The sequence below is a fragment of the Balaenoptera musculus genome, chromosome 5 (assembly GCF_009873245.2).
Source record: "Balaenoptera musculus isolate JJ_BM4_2016_0621 chromosome 5, mBalMus1.pri.v3, whole genome shotgun sequence".
NCBI lineage: Eukaryota > Metazoa > Chordata > Mammalia > Artiodactyla > Balaenopteridae > Balaenoptera > Balaenoptera musculus.
In genome coordinates this window covers 137,187,614-137,212,288 of record NC_045789.1, presented here as the reverse complement: position 1 = coordinate 137,212,288, position 24,675 = coordinate 137,187,614, and the positions used below count along the sequence as shown (strand labels likewise).

At 57.5% G+C, this 24,675-nt stretch overlaps 1 protein-coding gene across 25 annotated transcripts in view; it reads left to right on the top strand.

Moving 5' to 3' along the window:
• ABLIM2 (actin binding LIM protein family member 2) overlaps positions 1-24,675 on the top strand; it is a 154,989-nt gene that overhangs the window by 75,977 nt on the left and 54,337 nt on the right. For all 25 annotated transcript variants that reach the window (XR_005019948.1, XR_005019947.1, XM_036852456.1 and 22 more), the window contains exons 7-10: positions 4,189-4,276; positions 8,575-8,633; positions 16,955-17,032; positions 24,395-24,541. Coding sequence is in view for 23 of the 25 variants with exons in the window: in XM_036852456.1 (XP_036708351.1) it covers positions 4,189-4,276; positions 8,575-8,633; positions 16,955-17,032; positions 24,395-24,541 (372 nt within the window). In the remaining 2 variants the exon portion in view is untranslated. The remainder of the gene's footprint in view (positions 1-4,188; positions 4,277-8,574; positions 8,634-16,954; positions 17,033-24,394; positions 24,542-24,675) is intronic.

Genomic DNA, 24,675 nt, shown 5'->3' with positions numbered 1-24,675 from the left:
AGGAGACTAAAGCTTCAAATTGGGGGATATGCCAGGAGCAGCCACTGGGAGCTGGCTGGTCTGTGCTGGGGGATGTGTGCCCTGCAGCGGGGACCCAGGGGAGGGCTCAAAAGCAGGCGGAGGCACAGCCGGCTCTCCAGGGAATGGAAGAGGCCATGGATGGCTCTAGGGAGGAAAAGGGGGTGCCTGCTTCCGATGGGGTAGGGGAGGTCCATTCCTCCGTGCTTCCCACAGCTGGGGGAGGGGGGAGGGGTTGGCTGCTCCTCTCCGCAGGGAGGGGAGGGAGTTTCTGGAGCCCAGAGACACTGCCACATCTCCACGGTGCCAGCCCGGTCCCTAATGCCCACGGTAGGGCCGCGCTCAGTACCCTCCACTCTGCCTGGGTACCGCTGAGGAACAGAGCTCGCTCTGTGCCCTCGGAGGCTGCGTTCCTAACGAGCCTGGTTCTGTCTGATGAAAGATGACAGCCCCTTGTCAGAAGGCACAAGACATCGTTTTCAAACCACGCACTGCAATATCTCATGGGCTTTTGATACACTTTTAAAATCTGCGCCATCTTGAGTCCCACCTGGGTAAGGGGCCGCGCTGCCTGCCGGGCTGGGGGCTGGGCTGATGGCACAGATGACTGAGGCCCTTCTAGGACAGTTGTGGGGAGGAAAGGGCTCTGACGGAGCAGGGGCTGCTGCTGGGTTCTGATCACGTGGAACGCCCCGGCCACCGTGGCCACGGCGAGACTGCGGGAGCAGCAATGGGGATTGATGCAAGGGGTGAGGACACTTTTATTTTTGACTTCATGAGCCTGTCTTAGTCGGCTTGGGCTGCTCTGCTATGAGCTGCGAGGCTTAAACAACAGACGGTTATTTCTCACGGCTCTAGAGGCTGGAAGTCCAAGATCAAGGTGCCAATCCACTGGGTTCCTGGCTTGGAGAGGGTCACCTTCTCCCTGTGTCCTCCCATGGCAGAGAGCTCTGCTGTCTCATCTTGTAAGGACACTAGTGTCCTTATAAGACATCATGGGGGCCCCATGTGGCTTTTCATGGCTTAATAACCTTCCATTGTGTTTATCACACTCACATTTGGACATTTGGGCTGGTTCCACCTTCTGGCTGTTGGGAATAATGCTGCTGTGAAGATTTATGTACGCGTTTTTGTGTGGACCCATGTTTTTATTTCTTTTGTTCTCTTCCTTTTTCTTAAATACTTAGGAGTGGAATTGCTGGGTTGTATGGTAGTTCTGTGTTTAACTTTTGGAGGCACTGACAGAGTGTTTTCCACAGTGGCAACACCACTTTACATCCCCACCACCGATGTGCAAGGGTTCCAATTTCTCCATATCCTCACCAGCACTTGTTATTTTCCATTTTGTTTTGTTTTAATTATAGTCGCCCTCGTGGGTGAGGTGGTATCTCATTGTCGTTTGGATTTGCCTTTCCTTAATGACAGTGATGTTGAGTATCCTTGATTGATTCTTGGCCGTTCCTGTATCTTCTTTGGGAAAAAATGTCAGTTCAAGCCATTTGGCTGTTTTTTAACTGGACTGTTTGTCTTTTTGTTGTTGAGCTGTAAGAGCTCTTTATATATTCTGATCCTAAACCCTTATCAGATCTATGATTTGCAAATATTCTCTCCCATTCTATAGTTTGTCTTTTCACTTTCTTGATAACGTCCTCTGATGCACAAAAGTTGTTAATTTTTATGAAGTCCAACTTATCTATTGTGTTGTTGCCGCTCACGCTTTCCGTGTCGTATCCGAAAATCCACTGCCGAATCCGGGATCAGCAAAATATACCCCTGTGTTTTCTTCTGTGGTTTTATACTTTTGTGGGAAAACTCTTTTACTGGCATGTAACACACAGAGGAGTCCATGAATCTCACACACTGGACACACCCTAGCCACCAGCACCCAGACCAAGAAAACACGTGCCCAGCACCCCAAACAGCCCCCTGGGGCCCCCAAAGCAGCCACCACACCCTGACTCTGACCATATAGATTCATTTGCCTCGTTTTGAACTTCATAAAAATGGAATCTGCTCTGCGGTGTCTGGTTTCCTTCCTCAGCCTTGCGTCTGTTCTAGGCCTCCAAGTTGATTGCTCAGGGCGTGGGGTTTGGGGGTGCGTGGGCATGGGGTGCACACCACAGAGTCAGGGACCCCCCCCCCAGCTGGGGACAGAGGCCACAAAGGCCAGACTCCTGGGCGCCAAGCCTGGCTCCACCCCATCCTGCTGTGTGACCTTGCTCAGCTTCCTCCACCTCTCTGTGCCCTGATGGAAACAAAGATAGTCATGAACCTCACAGGCTGTCACAGGATGAAGACCAGTTAGTGTGTGAAAGGGCTTCTTGCCTCTCCCTGTAGAAATAAGCGGTATCCCCGTTGCTGCTATTTTTGGAGACCGGGGGCGTTTGCCAGCTGCTGGGTTGGGGGGTGCTTTCCAGAGGGAAGAGTGTGGACGCTGGGCCGGCCCCTGGCGGTGGCCGCAGGGCTGTTTCTCTGCTCAGCCTTAATTCTCATTGGTCGGGCTGGGGTTTCAAGCCTGTCCCCTTACAGACCGTCCCCACGGCTTTCTCTCTCCACCTGGCTCACGTGTAGACATGCCGTGTAGATGTGCTGTGTAGACACCAGTGTGTGCTTTCTCCCCCAAGTGGCTGTCACAGAACTCCTGCTGTTTGATGTCATGAGGGTGGGTTGTCCCCCCGACCCAGAGTGAAGGGGGTGCCTGCCTGAGGAAGGCGTGAGGACAGGTCAGAGGTCACAATGTTTAAAGTGCGTGAGTCGTCAGTTGACAACTGGGACCTGATAACAGGTGGTTTCTGTTAAAGCTACAGCACTGTTCCAATCCCCTGTTTGTACCTCAAGGACGGAGCTGCTCTGACCGCTCAGCATTTTAAGGCTGAAATGGCAGCTTCACCCTCACTATGCCTGGGCCCAGTGCCGCAGTGTGACCTGCTCCCCAGATAGATCTCTGAGACTAGGGGTTCCTGCAATGGCCCCGTGCCAGACCCTGCCCTCGGAGGCTCACTGTCTAGTGGGGAAGAATCACCCGAAATAATTGTCAAACCCTGTGAAAATGGGGCTGTGGGAGCCCAGAGCAGGGAAGCAATCAGGGGAGACTTCCAAGAGGAGGTGGCATTGGAGATGAGATCGGGAACATTCCAGGTGGTCCCGGGTGGGAGAGTCGGGAGGGCAGTCCAGGTGGAAGGGGCTGCAGGTGCAAAGGCCCGGAGGCCGCAGAGCCGGCAGGGCTGAGCACTCAGCATTCTCACGCTTCCCCAAAGCATCCCTTTGCCTGGAGCCATGGGTGGGCCACGCAGACTGGCACCTCCGGCCCCACGCAGGAGGGGAGTCTGTTCTGGATTCTTCCTCCCTGATACTCAGGGGTCCCCCTCGGGCCTGGTTTGCACCGAAGGCACCGGTGGGGACGGGGAAGGAAAGCGAGGTGCTTGTAATGAATTTGCACCCCGTTACTTACTGACTCAGCAGAGGATTACTAATTCAGTTTCAGAGAGTGGTGATTAACCTTCGCATCTCAGGAGAGAGTGGGGGGGGGCTACATCCACATTTAGTAGCAGGCTGCAGCTACCCCCAACCCAGGTGAAGGAATAGTCACTGTACAGTCATGCTGAAGACAGTATTTTGGGGTGACTTTTTTGGTACCGTGTAGAAATAAGCCAAACTTGCCAATGTCCTTTGTTTTGGTTATTTCGGTATTAATATTTTAATCGAATTGAATGGATTTCAAGAATGATAAAAACAGCAAAACGCTCATTGAGAAAATTGAGCGATACAGAGAGACAAAAAGAAAATGATCTATCACTTTCACCCCAGCTGTCCTGTCCCTCCATCTGGGGAGATAACACTAGGTCCTCCCTCCCCGCCCCACCAAGACACAGAGATGCACCCGACCTGGCCCCCCTCTGCCTCGTGGGTGGGGCAGACCCATCCACCGCTGAACCGGGAGGAGTGGGCGACACAGCTGCCTCTCCTGGAGGTCTCTGCTCCCAGGCGTGGCCCCAGCGGGCAGGGGCCACATTCACACACCCTGGACGGCCTGGGGCACCACCGGTCCCGCCCCATCCCCCTGGGCGTGGGCTCTCCACCACACAGCCCGCCTTCCTGCCTCACCTGAGCACCTGCGTGGGGACACGCCGTGCCCTGAGCAGAAACGCCCGTGCTCTGTGCTTTTTCCAGGCCGGGGAGAAGCACTACCACCCTCTGTGTGCGCTATGTGTCGGGTGCGGCCGGATGTTCGCGGAAGGCGAGGAGATGTATCTGCAAGGTAAGAAGAAGACCGTGCTGCTCGGGACCCGAGGGCACCAAACAGGCGGCTCCCGGGCCCACGCCCTGTGCTGGGTGTGCCCTGGCGGGTCAGCGAGCTTTCCCGCTAGTTAGGGAACCCCGCCCCCCATCAGGGGTGGGGGTCCAGGGCCCAGTGGGCTCTCCCCGCGGAGCACCCGCCGGCGGCGGCAGAGTGACAGCCTGCCTGGTTCTGCATCGTCCATCCACATGATGTCCGTGAACCTGAGATGGACGAGATAAGAAAAAGGCCAAGTTCAAGAGCAGGGTCCAGGAGTGTTGGAAATTGGGGTCCCAGTAGCCAAACGTAAATGGATGTGTTCTGTGTGTCTGTGGTCGCTTCAAGCCTGTCCCGAAAGCCCCTCAGCCCGGGGTCCATGTCTCAGGGCTTCCCCCGCACTACCCTCCCTTGATTGATGAATGAATGTGGAGACCACAGGCCGCTCCTGAGGCTTTTTTCCTGGTCAAGGGAATCGCCAACGTGTTGGTAAAGAGAGTTCTGGAGAAAAACATAGCCAACCTTCTAACCCATTGCATGGCATTTCATGGGAAATTCCCAACCCATTCACCATTAAAATAATAATAATAACAATAGAATAAAGGCGAAGCGTTCTGAGGCCACCAGACCTGGAGAAGCAGCAGGTGACAGCCAGTTGTCCCCTCCCTCCTTCTGCAGTGACCCTGTTCAGCTCCTTGCTGCTTGTTCAAAAAATTACACCAACACTCAGACCGGAGCACCCAGCTCCCAGCTATTTCTCTACATGTTTATTAACCGGGGTGCTAGCAGTTCTCCTTCGAGCTGCACTTAGTTTTAGCACCTTGAAGACCCACCCCGTCCCTGTGGCTTATTCATTCCCAAGCCTTGATAAAGAAAGATTATTTGGACACTTGTCAAAACGGTAGGAAGATGGTATTCAGGACGTGGCAGAAGGGCAGGGGGATCAGGCCAACTCCGAATTCGACAAGGACGGGGGATTTATAGCCAAGGAGGGGGTGGGGATTAGGGGGGACGGGTGGATGGAAAATTACCAAGAGGAAAGGCCGAGAAGGATTCCTGCTGAAGACAGGCCAGCGGCCTAGACGCAAGGTCAAAGGTGGGGCTGAGGCTCAGCAGGATCCTCGCTGAAACTGGGCTCGCAGGTTGAAGACCTTCCCCGAGGGGCCTGGGCGGGATGGGTTAGATGCTGAGACCCCCTGTCTCTGTAGTCACATTGTCTTTTCAAGGACGTCTGTGTCTCCGTGACCCCGGAGGCAAGCTGAGTAGGGCCAGACGGGCCATTGGATGACCTCACCCGGCATCCTTCTGGGGCCGTGTGTCACACAGCCCTCCCTTTCTGAGACTGAACCTCGTGGGGTGACGTCAGCCAGGACTGCCTGGTCCCCAGTGTCCCCTCTTTGTTCTTCAGTCTTGAGAGCTTATGAAAGGGGTCCTTTACGCCTCTCCCAGACGTGCTGGTATGTCTGGGTGGGGAGGGGTCACCCTGCCCGAGGCGCCCACGCCCACCGTAAGGGGCACCTTCAGGACGTGCTGACGCCCAGCACAGTGGCATCGAGCCGGCACCTTGGGGACACACGCTGGCCATCAAGGGGACCGAGTCTCAGAACAAAGATGCTCTTCATGGCTCTGGGCTCCCTGTTTCTAATGCGGGACCTGCCCTGACTTTCTGTGGGATGTCGCAGCCCATCCCGTCCCCTCCCAGCCTCTTTCCCAGTCTGTGCCGGAAGGGTTCAGACCCGGTCGGTGATTTTCACGCCCCACTCCACGGAGCACCAGAGTCCCACGGTGAGGGGCCCCTTTGGGGCTCTGGCCCTGCCCTGCATGGACACCCCGAGACCCTCTGCCTGGTCCACCTGAATGCTGGGGCTCCAGGAGGGCGTATTTGACGGGTGCATCCCATGCAGTAAAAGCTCCAAGGAGCAGAGGTCCCGGTGAGCCCTTTGGCCTCCGAGGGAGATGAGGTGCCCCCCGCCAAATACCAGCACTGCCACCCAGCCCTGGACGCACCTTCCTGTCTGCAGACTCAGCGAGCGTAGGCGGGGGAGTCTGACTCTCACTAAATATCAGGGAGACCCAGATTAAAATAGCGCGTTGATGTTATTCTTCCCGCTGGGTTGACAAGGGTTAAAAGGAAAGACACATCCCCATGTTATGGGGATTGGAGGAAACGGGCGTCTTACCTGGCTCATGGGTGAAAACTGGGAAATTGCCAAGATGCCTCAAGAGCCTTAAAAACGCCCACACCCTTTGAGCCAAGACCCCACTTTTGGGAAGCCCTCAAGTAAATCAGAGAGATGGGGTGGAGCTCATGTACCATGGACTCCCCGCAACTTTTTTTTTTAATATAAATTTACTTATTTATTTGGCTACGTTGGGTCTTCGTTGCTGCGCACGGGCTTTTTTTAAAAATTATTTTTGGCTGCATTGGGTCTTCGTTGCTGCACGTGGGCTTTCTCTAGTTGCGGCGAGCGGGGGCTACTCTTCTTTGCGGTGCATGGGCTTCTCATTGCGGTGGCTTCTCTTGTTGTGGAGCACGGGCTCTAGGCACGCGGGCTTCAGTAGTTGTGGCTCGCGGGCTCTAGAACGCAGGCTCAGTAGTTGTGGCGCACGGGCTTAGTCGCTCTGCGGCATGTGGGATCTTCCCGGACCAGGGCTCGATCCCGTGTCCCCTGCACTGGCAGGTGGATTCTTAACCGCTGCGCCACCAGGGAAGTCCCTCCCTGCAACTTTATTTAGAAATAAAACATTGAAACTAACAGGCAAGGAGCAGATAGAGTCATTCTCATCAATCCGTACGATGCAATATTATGCAGCCCTTAAAGTTACAGTTTTGATATTTAATTACGTGGAGAAATACTAAGACACTTTTAAGCAAAAATCGCAGGATACAAAACTGTGTACCTACGTTGTATTTAATATGTATGTGTACACTGGAAGACAGCCCAACCCAAAGCAGGTAGGAGGTTACAGATGATTTTAATTTTCCTATATATTCTTTTTTAGGCTTGTTTAAATTTTAATTAATAAAACAGCTATTACCTTTGTAATCATAAACAATGTTTTAAAAAAAGAAAAGCTTACGCACAAACCAACCGAGACCCGGTCTCTCTGGGAGCTCCAAGTTGGTGCAGATATTTTTCCAGGGAGGAGCAGAAATAAGTTCCCTTCCCCGGTGTTAACTCACGTGACCTGGAGACTTTGCAGACAGAAATGGGGTGTAGCTCCTTCCTGCCACCGCAATTTTAAGCCCTTGCTGTGTGCCAGGCCCCTACTACGTCCACTCTGTGTGGCTTGTTCGGGGGATGTGAGAATGGGATGGACAAGGCTCCCACCTCCACGCGGGGCGTGGGCTGTCCTGGCAGCGGCGGATGCAGACGCGGACACAGCAGCCGTGGCCACCCGCAGAGGGCGCGTGAGTGGAGTACGGATGGACGGAGGGAGAAAGGGGGTCGGGCTGAGGTTCAGGGAGACCCGAGGGGGGAAGCAAGCGCTCTGGGCCCTGAAGTTCTTACCCCTATTTAGTTATATTAAATTCTGCCAAAGACCTGACCAGGTAAGATTATTGTCCGCCCTGTGTGCAGGTGGGAAAACTCTGAGACTCGGGGAGGTCGAGTTTGAATTAGAAAAGAGCAGGGCCCTTGGGGTCCTTGGGGCGCTTGGTGACCTGTTACCTTGAGGGTGGCGCCTGTAGCTGTGGAAGCTGGGCGGAGCCGGCATGAGCGAGACAACTCAGACACCCCGCGAGTGAGTGGGGGGGTCGGGCCCCCAGCCTGCAGCCCTGATCTTCACCCCACACCTAAGGTCCCCACCTGAGCGTCCCCGAGGAGAGCCCTGCCCCGAAGCCCTCGTTCCCCAGGCAGGTCCCACTGGGCTCCGGCCCCCCACTGCGCCCATGGCTGGGCCTGGCCGCTGCCCACCCGCACAGAGAGGAGCCCGGGGAGGGCGCACGGCAGCCCCTCTTCTCTCCCCTGCCTCTGACTAGAAGCCACCCGCAGAGCCCCCCTGGGAGAAGCCTCGTCTGGGTGCCCGGGGATCCGAGGGACCCCATGGGAGCCTCAGCTCACGGTGGGGCGTTTCCTGTCTGTTTCGTGTCCTCCCCCTCCCGGCGGGGCTGTGAGCCCCCGCGATCTGCCCCAGGCCCAGCCCTGACCTGCGACTCCGGCACAGACGAAGGGGAGTGAGGGTCCGAGTGTGGACGCCGGCTCCCTCCTCCTGACCCTCCGCACGGCCCCTGCATCTCCGGAAATACCACTAACACGTCCCTCTTGGGAATCCGTCCACAGGCTCGTCCATCTGGCACCCGGCATGTCGACAGGCAGCCAGAACTGAAGACAAGAGCAAGGTTGGTGGAATTCAGTCTCTTCCGACGCCTTTTCCCCGGCTTCTGCGCTATCGTCACACGGTTAGGAGGGCGCTGGCTGCGTCTGCGGGCTTGCCGGCCGGTCCCACCAGGCTATGGGGCAGGTGGCCCGAGGCCTGGCGGTGCTGAGGTGTAAACAGGTAGATCAGCTGCTGGGTGGAACCAGGGGCCTTCCCGCACTGGCCCTGCCGACCTCTTCCTTTGTTCAGTGGACGCTGATGGCTGCGAACGTTTTGGGACAACTGCAAAGTTAGCGGGTCTCCAAACAGTCCCAAGATCATCCATAATTCTGACGCCAACGGCTAGTTCGAGGGGTCCTCACGCTGCCCGCAGGTTCATTAGTGCATCTGAAGGACTCACAGAACTGTTACAGCCCCGGTTACGGTTTATCCCGGCAGGGGGCAGTGGGGAGATACAGAGTGAAATCAGCCCAGCACGGGGCAGGGTCCAGGAGGGGTCCGGACACACGGTGCCATCGTCTTCTCCCCGTGGAGTCCAGACTCGGCCCCTCCCAGTGATGGGTGACAAGAGAGTATCTCACACGGAGTATTGCCAACCAGGGAAGCTCCGGGGCCGGAGATCTTAACGGTGCTCCATTAAATGATTGATTGGTTGGTTGGTTGATAGATTGGTTGCCATGTGGTTGATTTCACTCTCCAGGTGACATGACCCAAGACCACCAGAATCATAGGGTTGGTCTTTCTGGCATGGCCAGCCCCACTCTAAGAATTTTGGGTGCAGTTAGCCCCCTCCCTAAACAGAGACATCCTATCGGGTACGATCACCTTCCAGAAACTAGGGCAAGACCTCCCTCTGGGCCAGGCTAGACCACCCTCTAGGCCAGGCCAAATTCCTTGCCTCTCAGAGGCCCTGTGCTGGGCGCCAGGCTGCAGGTGCAGTGTGAGAAAGGAGGCCGGCATATCCCTGACCCTCCCGGGGCTGGTGTCCCAGAGAGAGGCAGAAATCGACGCCTCAGCAAGCAGATAATGCAGCAGTGATTGGCGGGGCAGGAGAGCAGGGGAAAGAGCGACTTTACCTGGGATGGTTGGGGGGGTGGAGGCGGTCCTCCAGAGGAAATGACCAGGAGCTGAGCCAGAAGATGAGACGGTGCCAGCCCTGAAGAGAGGGAGAGGGAGTGCGGTGCCAGGCAGGGTGGCAGTTCGTGCAAAGGCCCTGGGGCAGGAACAGGGCAAGCTCCCTTTGGCTTGGGTGGCAGTGCGGTGAGCAGGGGAGGGGTCCCGCTGCCCCCAGGCTGCCGTGCCTCTGTCCTCACTGCTCCCTTTCTCCCCTGCACCTTCGCAAACGCGTTCCTTCCTCCGGAGATGCCCTCTCGTGCCCTTGCATCGCGTATCCTGGCAAACTCCTCCTTTGGGTTTTAAGATTCACCCAGAATGTCAGCCCCCAGAGACCTTGCCAACTCCTCCTCCTGCCCCACGTCCTCAACTCACACCCCGCATGCAGCTCCCTCTTCCCTAAAAGCCTGGAGGAAAGGCTCCAGTCTCTCTGTCCTGAATTCCCGGCTCCCACACGAGTCCTGACAGGTGACACACTCAAGCGTCTGCGGGCTGAAGGAAGGAAGTGAATCCAGGGTGAACTGCAGCCCAGGGGACCACAGGCCCTCGAGGGGAGGCGTGTCAGCCAGCTTTGCTCTGTCAGGCACTACCAGGCCCTGTGCCAGGGAGCCCCCCACCCCTGCAGGACCCCCACTGGGAGCCACGCCCTGCAGGGCCCCGGGATAGTGCAGACGGGCCCCGGGCGGTGAGTGGTGTGTGACCCACAGGACTCCTGGCCCGGCCTCAGGACGCCAGCAACCCCTGGCTTTCCACTCTGTCCCCCATGCGTGGTGTCCCAGGCATGACAACCCTTTTAAAGCCACCAAACTGGCTCCGGATGAGCCGGATGGCGGTGGGCCCTTGAAGACCCTGGCTACTCAGATGCCGCGTAGCAGCGGGTCTGCATCCATGTTTGGGAGATGGGCGGGGAAACTGCTGCAGGGGGCGGGGGGACCCACGGGGTTGCTACCGTGCCTGCGTGGGGTGTGCAGAGTGACGCTGGGATCACTGCGGAGCTCAGACCCAGCCTTCTCGGACCCAAGCCCGTGGGATGCCCAGAATTCCTTTCGGGGGGGAGGGGCTCGCTCTGCTGGTGGCAGCTCTGGGCCAAGAGGCCGAGGTGACCGGGGTCCCTGGGTGGAGGTGGGGAGGGCTGAGAGGAGCAGAGGCTGGAGTGACTCTCAGCCCCTGCCCCCTCAGTCAGACAGTTCCCCCGGGAAGAGCGTGGGAGGCCGGCCGATCCGGGGGTCTCGGTGGCTCCCTGAGACTCCCCGGCAGCTGTGTTTGGCAGGAGGGACCGTTGCCCAGAGGAATTCTGCTCCAGGAGGAAAGGGACGGAGCTCTGCTGTTGGGCGTACTTCGCTCTTTACTGTTGACGCTGGTTCTGTTCGTTGAGTCCTTCAATAATACCTTGCGCTGTGGGAGCGAGGGGTCAGGGCTGCGGAGCCCCCCCACCCTTGGCTGTGGGGAGTGAGCAGAGCCAGAGGAGAAACCTGTCCCCAGACCTAGCAGACACCGCGGGGGCTCAGGGGTTGGGAGTTCCTGGTGGGGCTGGATGGAGACCCACCTCATGAACTTTGGCCCAGAAGTCGTGATGGGGGCATGGGCTGGTGGAGGGGACCCTCGTCGTATCGGGCCCTCGGGGTGGGTGGGACCCAGCCCAATTCAGCACACTCTTGCCAAGCCCGTTCTGAAAGAACTGAACAGAGGGAAATCCTCCCATTTTCTTTAGCAGTTGATTTCAGTGGGTTTGGAAGCCGCTGCTTTTTGGGCATCTGCCCCTTCGTGAATCATTCATGGCTCTCGGCTTGCGGCACCAAGGTGACTAAATCTCAAGCCCTGCTCTTCCTGATAGAGGCAGGAACAGGTGGACGTAGGTGCACGTTACGTCCGAGGGCCGTGGGGACCATCCTGCTACCCCTGGTGTGTCATGGCGACCTGGGGAAAGGTGGCCCTGAGCCGGGGTGGGAGGGCTCCGTGGAGAAGGACCACGTGCCCCGGTCCTCTGTGTCCCCAGAGCCTCCCCTAGCCAGGTCAGCGTGCCCAGCACCAGCCCCTGGATTCTGGACCCGCTGTTGAGCTGGCCTCGGGGCCTGCAGGGAGCCCAGCTGCTGCCAGGCCTGGTGGCAGCAGCCGCCTCTGCTCTCAGCCTAGAGGCCACTGGCCCAGCAGAAGGGAGGCCCGCTGAATGCTGAAGGCCGGCAGGGCAGGGAGGAAGGGAAGGCTCGTTGCCCCGGGGGCTGGTCTTTGCCCTGGAGTTGGCTTCCTGGGCTTGTTTCCACAGATGCTTTGGGAACATTTGGGGCAGAGGCCAGCAGCCTGACAACAGTTGCCCTTCCGTGTCCTGGGACAGGATCCAGGCCCCAGTCATGCCCTGCTTGTCCCTTGTTTCACCCTCCCCGGGTCCCAGCCCCACCTCCGCCCCTCAGAGCCTCTTCTGTCTCGCCCGGGAAATGAGAATAAACTCTGGGCCTGGTGGGCCGGGCAGTGAGTGGGCACGTCAGTGGGTGGACAGGGCAGTGAGGGGTTGTGGCAGTGGGTGGACGGGGCAGTGAGTGGAAAGGGCAGTGGTGGGCGGGGCAGTGGGTGGAAAGGGCAGTGGTGGGTGGGGCAGTGGGTGGACAGGACAGTGGTGGGCGGGGCAGTGAGGGGTGTGGCAGTGGGTGGGCAGGGCAGTGGGTGGACAGGGCAGTGGTGGGCGGGGCAGTGAGGGTTGTGGCAGTGGGTGGGCGGGGCAGTGAGGGGTGTGGCAGTGGGTGGGCGGGGCAGTGGGTGGGCAGGGCAGTGGTGGGCGGGGCAGTGAGGGGTGTGGCAGTGGGTGGGCAGGGCAGTGGGTGGACAGGACAGTGGTGGGCGGGGCAGTGAGGGGTGTGGCAGTGGGTGGGTGGGGCAGTGGGTGGACAGGGCAGTGGTGGGCGGGGCAGTGGGTGGGCGGGGCAGTGAGGGGGTGTGGCAGTGAGTGGAGGGGGCAGTGGGTGGACAGGGCAGTGAGTGGAGGGGGCAGTGGGTGGACAGGGCAGTGGGTGGACAGGACAGTGGTGGGTGGGACAGTGAGGGGTGTGGCAGTGAGTGGACAGGGCAGTGGTGGGCGGGGCAGTGGGTAGGCAGGGCAGCGGGTGGACAGGGCAGTGGGTGGACAGGACAGTGGTGGGTGGGGCAGTGAGGGGTATGGCAGTGAGTGGATAGGGCAGTGGTGGGCGGGGCAGTGAGGGGTGTGGCAGTGAGTGGACAGGGCAGTGGTGGGTGGGGCAGTGGGTGGGCGGGGCAGTGAGGGGGTGTGGCAGTTAGTGGACAGGGCAGTGGTGGGCGGGGCATTGGGTGGGTGGGGCAGTGGGCGGGCCGGGCAGTGTGTGGACAGGATGGTAGGGGGACAGGGCAGTGGGTGGATGGCACAGGCACAGATGACTTTCCCTGGGCACTCGGGTCCCCTTGGAGATAGTTCTCCCAGCCAGCTGACTGCTCCCTGCCCGGGCAGCGGGGAGAGAGCTGTATTTTCTGTATTGTTCACTGCCTGCAAGGCAGCTAATGCACATGAACCAGCCAGACCCGGTCAGCTCCGGGTTAGCCCAGCGGGGTCTGCTCAGGGGGCCATCAGCCCCTGAGAAGTGCAGCAGAGGTGGCGTCACTAACTCCCTCTGAGTCCGGCCTGTGGGTGGAGGCAGCTCCACTGTTATGTGGTAATCCAGACGAGAGCTAACTCACTCTTCTGGAGAGCTGCTCAGCAGTCATCTAACTAGTGCCCCTCACGCCAGGCCCAGTGGGCTCCAGGACCCCCGGGAGCCAGCTCCATCTCTGCGTCCAGCAACAGGGGCCAGCACCGGAGTCCGTGCCAGGCCGAGCCAGGAGAGGGAGGGCAGTCCTTCCTCACTGCCTGGAAGGTCTCCCTGACCGTGTGCTCCCCCGGGGGATGGGTGCCCCCCAGGACAAGGACGTGCGTCTGCTGAGCGTGCCCAGGGAAAACCCGTCAGAAGGCTGTGGTCCTAACTGCCTGTCCCCAGTGCATCGTTGGGCATTGGATCACGTGGTCATTCAACCCACAGCCACTGAGCACCTGCTGTGTCCCTTCCGGGCTGGGTACCGGGAGCACAGAGGTGAATAAGACCAGCGGGTCTCTGCCCTACAGGAGGGCCCATGTCATCTGGCAGGGGAGACAGATGGGCAGGCTCCAGGGTGCAGGATGCTTGCCTGTGACAGGGGGAGGGATGGGGCCAGCTGGATGGGCCGCAGGGTGAGGGAGAGGCCAGCTTCCCGGAGCTGAGACTTGGCAGGTGTGTGGGAGGGTGGGTCACAGGGCCCAGCCCAGTTCTGGCTCTGGGTCCCGAGTCTGAGGAGCCGCGATCTGCTGGGGATTGAGTGCGGGTTTCAGAGCCATGGCAAGGGGCGGCCCTGTGTCAGCTGAGTAGCTGGAGAGGAGCTCCTTGCGTGGAGAAGGTGGCCGGGGACAGCCGGGCGGGCTCCTGCTCTGGTGGGGGCAGAGGGAGCCTGGACTGACCGGGCTGGTCCCCCAGGCTGCGGGTCTCCACGGTTACCGTGTCAAGAGCCCGTGTCCTTCCCCACCCCCACCCCCAACCCGGGGCACAGAGGTCCGGGCTGCTTACCGCGGGGGGACCTGGGAGGAAGCAAGAGCCCCTGCGCTGACTGTGAGGCCGCTGAGCAGGGAGAAGACAGGCTTGTTGAGATGGTCCCAGAGGCCCAAACGCAAGGACAGGGTGACTGAGCATGAGTGAGAACATTTTAGTGGAATTTGCAGCGGCCGCCGGGGTGGGAGAGCAAGCCTTGGTGTTGGACTCTGCCTCTGCCCAGCTGTGTGACCTTGGGCAAATCACTAGCCCTCTCTGAACCTCAGCCCCTAGGCTTTAAGTTGGAGATGAGTGGGTGCTGACCCCTCACGTGGTGTCCATGCAGCTTGTGTGTGACCTTAATGAGAACCAGGCGCCCCCGTCCCTGTTGTAGGACGACGCTTCCCGGGACCAGGCTGAGCGGTGGGGACAGGGCTGGGTGAGCTGCCCGGCCCTTTGCTGGTGTGAACAAGGCCCTGGAGAACACAACTGGGTATTGGGTTTGATTGTGAGGCTCCTTGGAACGAATTGGAGTCAGGGTAGGGAGAAAGTGAGAGAAAGCCCAGGTCTCCTGACTCTGGGAGAATCACCTGGACTCGGCGCCCTCGTGTCTGGGCTCCCTGACCTGTGGGACGTGGGGACGCCCTGGCCCTCTCCGGGGCTGGGAACCTGGCACAGGGAGGGGAGCACCGTGCAGCCACCCACCTGCCTGCTCGGGACCCTGAAACGTGCCAGAGCAAACCCAGGTGCCCGCTGCCACTCAAAGAGCCCAAGCCCCCTTCCGTCGGGGTCATGGTGACAGTAAGCCGGTGCCACCCCACCTGTGCCAGGAAGTGTCCCTCTTGGTCTGGGGGACAGTTCTTGTGCCACTGCTGCAGCTCTCAGCTTAGGGGCACTTTTCTTTTAAAACAACCAGTGTTCGTCACCTTTGCAAAGAAGGGGCTTCCTGCCGTGAGCTGGAATAAACGGAACAGAAATAAAAGTAAGGATGATTTACCAGTGCCAAGCCCCTAACAGGCTGTGCCTGAGTCCTCAGAAACAGAAAGCACCTTCCAAGCAGGTTTTTCCATTTCATAGAGAAGGAAACTGAGAGTCAAAGTTTTCTTCAAATGTATTAAATGTGTGCGTACATCATTTTTGCCTAGTAAAATAGGCAACCTGGCCACAGGGGCAGTGATAAAACAGACCCAGTGTTACTGGCCTCCGATGGTGCATCTCCTTTGCAACAGCACTTGACGTTGTGTTTTACTGGGGGTGGCCGAGCCTCAGGGGTCAGGCTGAGCTCCTTGAGGGACCCCAGCCCCTGCCTCCGAGGGGCCCGGGGAAGCAGGGCAGGCCTCAAGAGGATGCCAGGGTCATAACCGGGGCAAGGAGAGGGGATGGACCAGCTGGACGAGTGACCAAGCGCAGAGATGACCACAGAGCAGCACACCCTCGCCCTCTTCTCTTTCCCTTCTAGATGCAGAACAGGCTTCCAATCAGGTTTACCCAGGCACCACCCCCTATGCCTTTCAGGTTTGTCCCTCCCACTACCATGTCGGCCTCGCATCTGGTCCTGGTGTTGTCCCATTCTCGCTGGTGTTGTGCTGAGCGTAGCCAGACCTGGGGGTCATCCACTTGGCGGGGGTCCATGACGGGTGTTAGCGTCCTGGGGCTGTCATACTAAATGCCACAGACTTGGGGATCTTAAACAGCAGAAATGTATTTTCTCACAGTCCTGGAGGCTGGACGTCCAAGATCAAGGTGTGGGCAGGTTGGTTTCTCCTGAGGCCTGTCTCCTGGGCGTGTAGAGGGCCGTCTTCTCCCTGTGTCCTCACATGTCATCCCTCTGTGCATGTCTGTGTCCTAGTCTCCTGTTCTTCTAAGGACACCAGTCAGATTGGATCCAGGCCTGTCCTAAAGACTCCGTTGAAACCTAATTGCATCCTTAAATGTCCTATACCTCCAAATACCATCACATTCTGGGGAACTGGGGTGTTGACTTCAACGTATGAGTTTTGGAGGGATGCAATTCAGTTCATAATGCGGCCCCTCCCAGGTTGCTGGCGCCATTGCAGCGGGTGTGGACCACTGAGAGGGGCTGGACAGAATTCCAGGGGGTGGGAGGAAGGGGCCTGCTTAGAAAACAGGAGAGGAGCCGTGAGTGGGTAGGGAGAGGGGGGCCCTTTGTGGAGATGGGTCCCGTTTAGACGGGGCACGTGGGAGGTGTGGAGAGTTAGGTACGTGGGTGGTCCCAGCAGGGGTGAGGGCCGCCAAGTCAGACGACAGAGGCGGGGCTGGTGGAACGAGCTGCAGTACATCCCCCGTAATCGACATGGAGAATACGGTCTCTGAGCAGCGCAATTCTGCCTTTGCCGTTGGAGCGCGCAGAAACACGGAAACTGCATCGCTTGCTCTCATCCTCCGAAAAACAGATAATCTTGACGCCGTGAAAGCTTGGTGATCACGGGAGCGGTTCCGGCCGGCGCTGAAAGCGTGGCTGCTTTGCTTGCAGCCAGGGTCACCTGCTGTGTCTTCTGGTTACAGCTGTGCTGTCGTTCATTCAAGCCTGCATGTTTATTTTAAGAATCCTTTCAACCTGCAAATGAAAAGTATCTCGTGAGCCGGCATTTCTGTTGGAGTGTAATTGCCTCTGAAAGGTTCTTCGCGTTGACAGTCTGCCTCAGCCTCCTCCTATCTCCTCCTCTCCTAGGAAACCAGAACCTCTGCAGAGAGCATCATTTCCGCCCCTGCTTCCAGCACCTCAGGGTCTCCGAGCCGCGTGATTTATGTAAGTTGGATTCTCTCTGTGGAGAGTGGGGAGGGGCCCCGGGGCCTGGGGTCATTGCTGAGAGTGCCCTCGGAGTTGGGGACCGGGGCCAGCACCCCGCCGGAGGCCGCGGGAGAGATTGGTGCAGACCGTGAGGCTGGGTCGGAGCCCCCAGTGTGGATGTGCTGTGTGACCACGGCTGCCCCGGGATATGGCGACAGGTGCACGGAGGGGTGTGCTCACAGCTGTGGCTACAGAGGTGTCGGTGAGTCACACCCGCATCCCCACAGCCAGGACTCACCTGCATAAATAACACTCGGGCACGTGTCACAAATAACGGTGCAGATCTGTGCCCGCTGCTGTAGAAAGTTCCTAACGTGTTTTTAGAAGACGCATGTGAAGGGTAATATATGTTATGTGATCCCATTTTCGTTTGTGTGTGTATGTATTTGTGTGCATATGTATGTACGGGTGTGTGTGTGTGTGTATGTGCGTATGTGTGTACGCATATGTGTATATGTGCACGTGTGTGTGTGCGTGCGTGTGTATTATGGGAATGGGTATTTGTGTGTGTATGTGTGTACGTGCACATACAAGTCTAAAAATGATTGGGAACATCTTAGCGAATAGTTAATAACAGTTACCTCTGGGTGGTGGGATTAGAAATGGAAGGTGATTGTTGTAATTATTTGCTAGTTTACTTGTCTAAGTGGCGAACTTCATTGTCTGGGAAAGAGCCTGTGCAGGGTTGGGGAGGGGAAGGGGGGGGCGAGCCCTGGACTGGGTATCTTGGCCCAGCTGCACACCCGAAGGACAGCCAGTGACTTGGGACAAGTCGCCTCTCTCATCCCCCCTGCCACCCGGCCAGGGCCTCATTTTTCTCTCACACGATGGAGATGGGATTCGCTCTTCTTAACACTGCTTTTCACTCCCCGAACTCTCATTCTAGTTGGGCTAGGGCCATTCCTGACCCGAATTCCAATGGGTGATAATAACAAGGGTTGTAGTCCGGAGGGTAAATTGCAGGATGACCCTTTGCAGATGCAAACCCGGAGGCTCAGAAAGGCAGCATGAAGTCACCAGGCAGCTGTGTGCCCTTGGGCGAGATGTTAGCCTCTCTGAGCCTCTGGGAGCTCACCTGTACCTGGGGACCCAACAGAGCCTGCTGCCCAGGGCCACTGAGGTACTGAGTGGGAGGCCCCGGGCCCAGCCCTGAGCCCAGAGGGAAGACCGGAAACGCTCGCTCGCTGGGATTACTGTTATGACATCTGTGCTCGTTTGCTGGGGCCGCCGTAAAGTACCGCAGACCAGGGGGCTTCAACCACGGAAATGTATCTTCTCACCATCCTGGAGGCTGGGAGTCTTGAGTCAAGGTGTCTGGAGGGTTGGTTCCCTCCGAGGCCTCTCTCCTGGACGTGTAGACGGCCGTCTTCTCCTTGCGTCCTCACGTGGTCGTCCCTCTGTGCACTTCTGTGTCCTAATCTCCTCTTCTCAGAAGGACACCGGGCGCACTGGATCAGATCCCACCCTAACGACCCCTTTTTACCTTAATCACCACTTTAAAGGCCCATATCACCAAATGTAGTCACTTCTGTGGTGCTGGGGGCTAGTGGTTCAACACAGAAATTTGGGGGGACACGATTTAGCCCCTAATACCATCATCATCATGAATAATAATAATAATGACTATTATTGTTTGAATGAGATGGTATTTGTGAAGCACTCGGCATGCGGCCAGGCATGGTCGTGTCCCCAGACTTCAGCTGCTGCTGGTAAACTGCTCATTAAACATGAACTATTATTTTTTGAACAAATTGGTGTTTGTAAGAGGCTTAGGCACGGTAGTGACCATGTAACCGTGCAGTGAGCAGGGACAGTGGTCTCTGAGATCACTGTTGCTTTAAAGGTCATGCAGCGGTAAGCAGCGGAGCTGCCTTTGAACCCAGGTCTCCGCCACCACAGAGCTTGGGTTCTTCCCAGGGAATCCCGCTGCCCAGTGCTGAAAACCAGCCCTGCTGGGTCCCTTCTTCCACCTGGCAGTTCTCAGCACAGCCAAGTCCACGCCCCTTGATCGGGTCACATGGCCTCCCCGCCCTTGGGGAACACGAACTTGCCAAGGATGATGGTGGGCAAAGAAGTTGCCCACCAGCTGGGTGTGCCTTCAGCCGAGGTAGATTCCAGCTGGTCGCACCGTCCCAGCTGAGATAGACTTCTTGCTCAGCTAATAAAAGTGTGCTGGATTCCAGTTTTAAACAGAAGGCCTTGAAGTGTACACACTGCTATATTTTTTAAAAATTAAAAATTAAAACAATAAATAGAAGACCTCGGGCGAGTTCACTGAATCCTGTCTCCTGAAATCTGAAGCACCAGTTGTTAGTTTGACACTGCAGAGGTGCCTTGAGTCCTGGGTACCGAGGAGCGTACTCTGCTGTCTCCTCTTGCCTCTCGGCATCCCAGTTAGGTGCAGCTCAGAGAGGTGCAGAAGCTAGTCTGTGTCACAGCCTCTGAGTCATGGAGCCACCGTCCAAGGACCTGCATCCATTTCTAACACATGGACTCCCAGCACCATGGCCAGCGCCCAGCCGGGAGACGTCCCACCCTGGCCATCCCTCCCAAGTCAGAGTTGGTATCAGCACTAGTTGGCAGGGCACATCCATGCAATTCCTTCACTGAGGAGACGAGAGTCTGGTCAAGCCTGCCCTTCTTATCTCAGGCTCAGCCCCTGCTCTTCCTTCCGTCTCCCTGTTGGTATCTCCTGTCACCCTACTGTGCGCCCGACTCTGCTCAGTGCTGGGCACACTCAGGACCTCAGGACGGCGGTCCCAATCCATGCACCAGCTCAGCGTGCTTAAAAGGATGCCAGCCGCCTGGGACCCGCCTGCTGTGGGACGGTTGTTCTCAAATGCAGCCTCCTCTCCCTCCCTCTCCCTTCCTGCCCATCAGGAAGAGATCAATTCCCCGTGATGTCCCTGTGTGCAGGAATGGCAAGGAATTTATCATGTGATGTGGCTACCGTCTCCCACACGGGCTGTGAGCTCCTGGCGGGCAGGGCCGTGCCTCACTCACCTTAGTATCTAGGATAAAACATGCACACAGTAGGTGCTCAATAAATTGTGGGTTTTTAAAAGTAATCTTTTCACTGCCTTTTTCTTGATTACAAATGTAACCCACATTTATTAGCAAAAAAATAGTGATTGGCGCAGAGGTGAAAATGAATACCATTTATAATCCTCCCAGCCAGAGTAGCCACTGTTAATATTTTGAAGTACGCCCTTCAGGTCTCTTTTTCTCTGTGTGCGTGTATTTTTTTTTAACAAAACGAGGTCACATGGTCACATTGGCTGTATTGTTTTGTAACCTTTCTTCACCATGGCAATAAAGCAGTCAGTTGGCATAGCATAAAAGCAGCATCATAAGATTATATTATCGGTAGGATTATATTATAGCTATAACATCATCTATGGTCATATCTTATTATTATTTGTTATGCTGGATACAGCGTAAGGGAGAAGAAAGCTAAGGGAAAACACTTGTACGTACACACACTCCAGTGGCCTTCCGCCAATTAGACAACATAGCCCACTGTCATGGCAACCGCCGCAGGACTTGGATGCAAGGAGATGCATCTGTGAGCCCCGCTGGGCAGGACAAATGCTGAGGAGCCAGGAGCACAGCCGCCTAGCCGGCCAGCTGGGGGCGGGCAGGCTTCTTTCTGAGCAGGGTCGCGTTGGTGGCAGTTGGCGTCGTCGAGCTGCCTCCCTGACCCCCGCTGTCAGGGCAAGGCGGGCGCTGCGGACTGTGCAGCTGGGGCTGAGAAAGCCAGTGGGCACTGAGTGCTGTGACCACAGCAGGACAGAGGCGGGCGGGTGGACACAGCCTGCGCAGTGACCTGTGAATGCCGGCCTCTCCCAGCCCCGCGGCAGCATCGCCCTTTATGTCGAGCCGTGTTGATGGCCACGAAATCCAGCAGCTGGACAAGGCCCAGGCGGTACTCCCGTTGTCAGGGGGAGACAAAGACCCAGAGAACCCAGCTGGCTTTGGCAAATGCGCGATCGATTCTAGTTCCATTCGGCATGCCTGCCCCGAGGACCTGTGCCGTGTCAGGCGTGGAGTTAGGGAGAGGGACTCCATGGTGAATCAGGGTCCTGAACCCCTGGGAGCCACCAGCCTTAGGAGAAAAGGAGACAGATGCGCCCACAAAATCAGCACCTTTACTCACAGGAGAAAAACATCCAACTCAGGTGGCGAAGGGGAAGCAGGCTGAATCTGGAAGGACCAGAGGATGAGCCGGGCAGAGAGGCCTGGGAAGGGCATTTCGGAGAGAGGGAACAGCATGGACCAAGCCCTCAGGTAACCGAAAGTGCGGTCCGGCTGCTCGCCGCTCAAAAGCCAATGAAGAGGCAAGGCTGGTGGAAAGGAAACTTTGCTTTATTTTGGATGCCGGCAACCAGGGCGGGGTAGAGGAGGGCGGACTCCTGTCCAAAGGCTGACTCCCCCCGCTGACAGTCACTGGGCAAGAGCTTTTATAGACGGAGGGAAGGGGCTACGTGCAGAAACTGCACAGTCAGCTCTGACAGCCGTCTTGGAATTGGTCATCGGCGGTCTGACCAGCGTCATCTTGATTGTTTTAAGTACAGTTAGTCTTCAGTTCCAGGGTCAGTTTGTTCCCATTTCCTTGAGGCCAATTCTTGCAATTGTGGCCCCTTATGTCATGGCTACAGTCTGGTCATCATGTAGTTAACTTCTTCCACCTGGTAGGGGTTTCAGTATCTGCAAGTCAGCTCCCAGGATACAGCTCAGAATATTATCTGTAGCCCTTAAGGAGGAACTAAAGGTCTTTGACTTTGCTTAATGATTAAACTATTATTATTTGGTCTCCTTTGACTGTGTTCCTTTGTTTCTGCATCTTCTCACTTCTCTGATTAAACTTATTCTTTGGCTGAAGGTTTTCTACAGACAAAAGGCAGGCAGAGGACATGGGTGGAAACACCATAGGGTCCTGCTCTGCTTCACTCAGGCTCTGGATGTTCTGGAAACTGTAAGGAGTTGAGCGTGATGAGGGGCATGGGTGGGGGAGTGAGAGGCTTGGATGAGCAGATACACAAGGGTCAGATCCCCAGGGGCCTGAGTTCAGATTTCCCCGGAAGGCAGAGAGGAGCAGCTCAGAAATGCTGATCTGGTGGCGCCCCACAGTTACAAACGACAGACTCAGGGTTTGAACTCAGGTCTTCTGAACGTTGCCCAGGGTTCCCAAGGGAATCGCCAGAGATCTGAGGCATCAGGTGTTCACTCTCTCAACCTACGTCACAGATGGCAGGGATTGCCCCTAGCGTACCCAACGACTCATGCGAGCCTTGGAGTTGGTGGTCAGGGAATTCTTCCTGGAGGAGGTGGGCTGCCGGACTTCAGAGGATGAAAGAAAGCTGGAGGGTGGAGGCTGAGCCTGGCACACTTGGGGAAGAAGGAGGAGACACCTTATGATGAATGGGCTGGAAACATCAGGGCCAAGTTTGGAAACTGCAGTGAGGGCTGTGTCACCCATCCCGGAAGGGGCTGCCGGAGGATGTGAGCTGGAGGACGACGGGGTGCAGCTGGAGTTTGAGCGACGTGGCCCTGGCGGAGAGGAGAGCCATGGTGGGGAGCATGGCTCTGGACTCAGACAGCCTGCGTCTCCTCCCTGGCTGTGTGACTCTGGGCAAGTTACCCGGCCTCTCTGGGCTCCGGTTCTGCCTCTGCGAAGAGGAGGTCCTGTGAGTGCCCCCTGGGCTCAGCCCAGTGCTGTCCAGGGCGGAGGGCGTAGTGTCACGCTGCTGTTGGGGTGTTTGTTAGAAGAATTGCTGGCAGGACAGCCCCCCAGAGGCTGTGGCTGGATAGGGACGCGGGCAGTGAGGGCCTTGACCAGAGCCGCCTGGGTCTGGGAAGGGGCAGAGAGGAGGGCGGGGGCAGCGCTGACCTGGCTGGGGGCACCGAGGGAGGCCGGGGTTGAGATGAGGGTTCCTGCTGGGTTTGGGGGTCGAGCCGAGCCAGCGGGGACAGCCCCAGTGGCCAGCTTTGCCTGTGGCTGGCAACGCCAGGCTGAGATTAACCCTCAGAGGGGACCCGGGGGAAGGAGGTGACTGGTGTGTCAGCTCCAGGAGGGACGGGAGCCTGGGCATCTGCCCCACCAGGAACTGGCTCGTGCTGGGAGCAGGCTGGGGCCTCATGTCCTCTCTTCCGTTGGGCTCGTGGGCTGTAAACATTCCGTCGGCGCTGGAGGGGTGCTGCAGGGACACGGGGACTGAGACCGGTATTTGGGGGGGAACCTCGGCCCTGCTGTGAGAGCCAAGCCGAGGCGGCCACCCCGCTCCAAGGCCTGTCCTGTCACGCGCCCCCGGCAGCCCCCGGAGCCAGGAGGAGGGGCCGGCGGGCGGTGCAGGGGAGGCCGGGCCCAGTCGCAGGGGAGCGAGCACCCAGGTGGACCTCACCTAAGCAGATGTGGTGGCCCCAGGTGCGTCACCACAAGTGAGCACCTCTGCAGTGACCTTGCTGAGGCCACACAGCTGGCCGGCAAGCCGCAGGCAGTTGGCTGCGTATTGAAAGCGCTCCAAAGCCCTGAGTGTATGTGTGTGAGTGGCTGGGTAGGGAGGTGTGTACGTGTGTACTAGTTTGGGTGGGTGAGGTTGTGTGGGTGCGAGTGAGTGTGTGGAGCTGTGGGTGTGTCAGTGTCTCCCCTCCACAGCTGTAGGCGGGCACGTTCCCTGTGTGCGTGCATATGTACACGTCTGTGTGCATACGTATATTGTGCGTGCAGGCCTGCATGTACGTGTTGGGTGTTTGCATGTGTGCATTCATGCGTGCACGCATCGTGCATGTGTTTAAATGCATGTATGTACCTCTTTTACGTATGTGTGTATTTTATGCGTGCGCACGTGTGTGTGTGCGTTGCATGCATACAAGTGTACTATGTGCATGTGTATCTGTGCATGCATCCATGTGTGCATTTGTATGCATGTCTACATGTGTGTGTTTTCTGTGCCCGCATGCACATTATGTGTGTGTGCAGGTCTTTGTGTTTGTATGTGCATCCAAGTGTGTATGTATGTATGCAAGCATAGATGTGTGTATGTGTTTCCAGTGCCCGCACACGTGCATTTGTTTACACGTACGTGTGTGTGTATGTATGCAAGCATAGATGTGTGTGTGTGTGTGGTTGTGTGTGTATTTAGACCACGGGCTGAGTTCTCACTGTCTGCGGGGATGCAGGCCTGTGTGCCACGAGGCTTCCCCACGCCTTTGCCCCTCGGCCCCATTTTGCTCAGACCCACCTCTACCCATGGCTGCCAAGCGACCACGCCTCCAGGTGTGGGTCTGACCACCCCCTCGGCTCTTTCCTTCCTCTCGCAGGCCAAGCTGGGCGATGAGATCCTTGACTACAGAGACCTGGCCGCTCTCCCTAAGAGCAAGGCCATCTACAGCATCGACCGCCCCGACATGATCTCCTACTCGCCCTTCATCAGCCACTCGGTGGGGGACAGGCAGAGCTGCAGCGAGGTACGGCCCTGCCCGGCCTGGGGCCAGCCTGCGGGGCGTGGCACCGATAGCCGGTCCCCTTGGCGTCCGTCCCCACGGCCGTCCGGCGGCCTCAGCCTGCTTTACCCCCTCAGATAACCTGCGCCTCCTCTTTA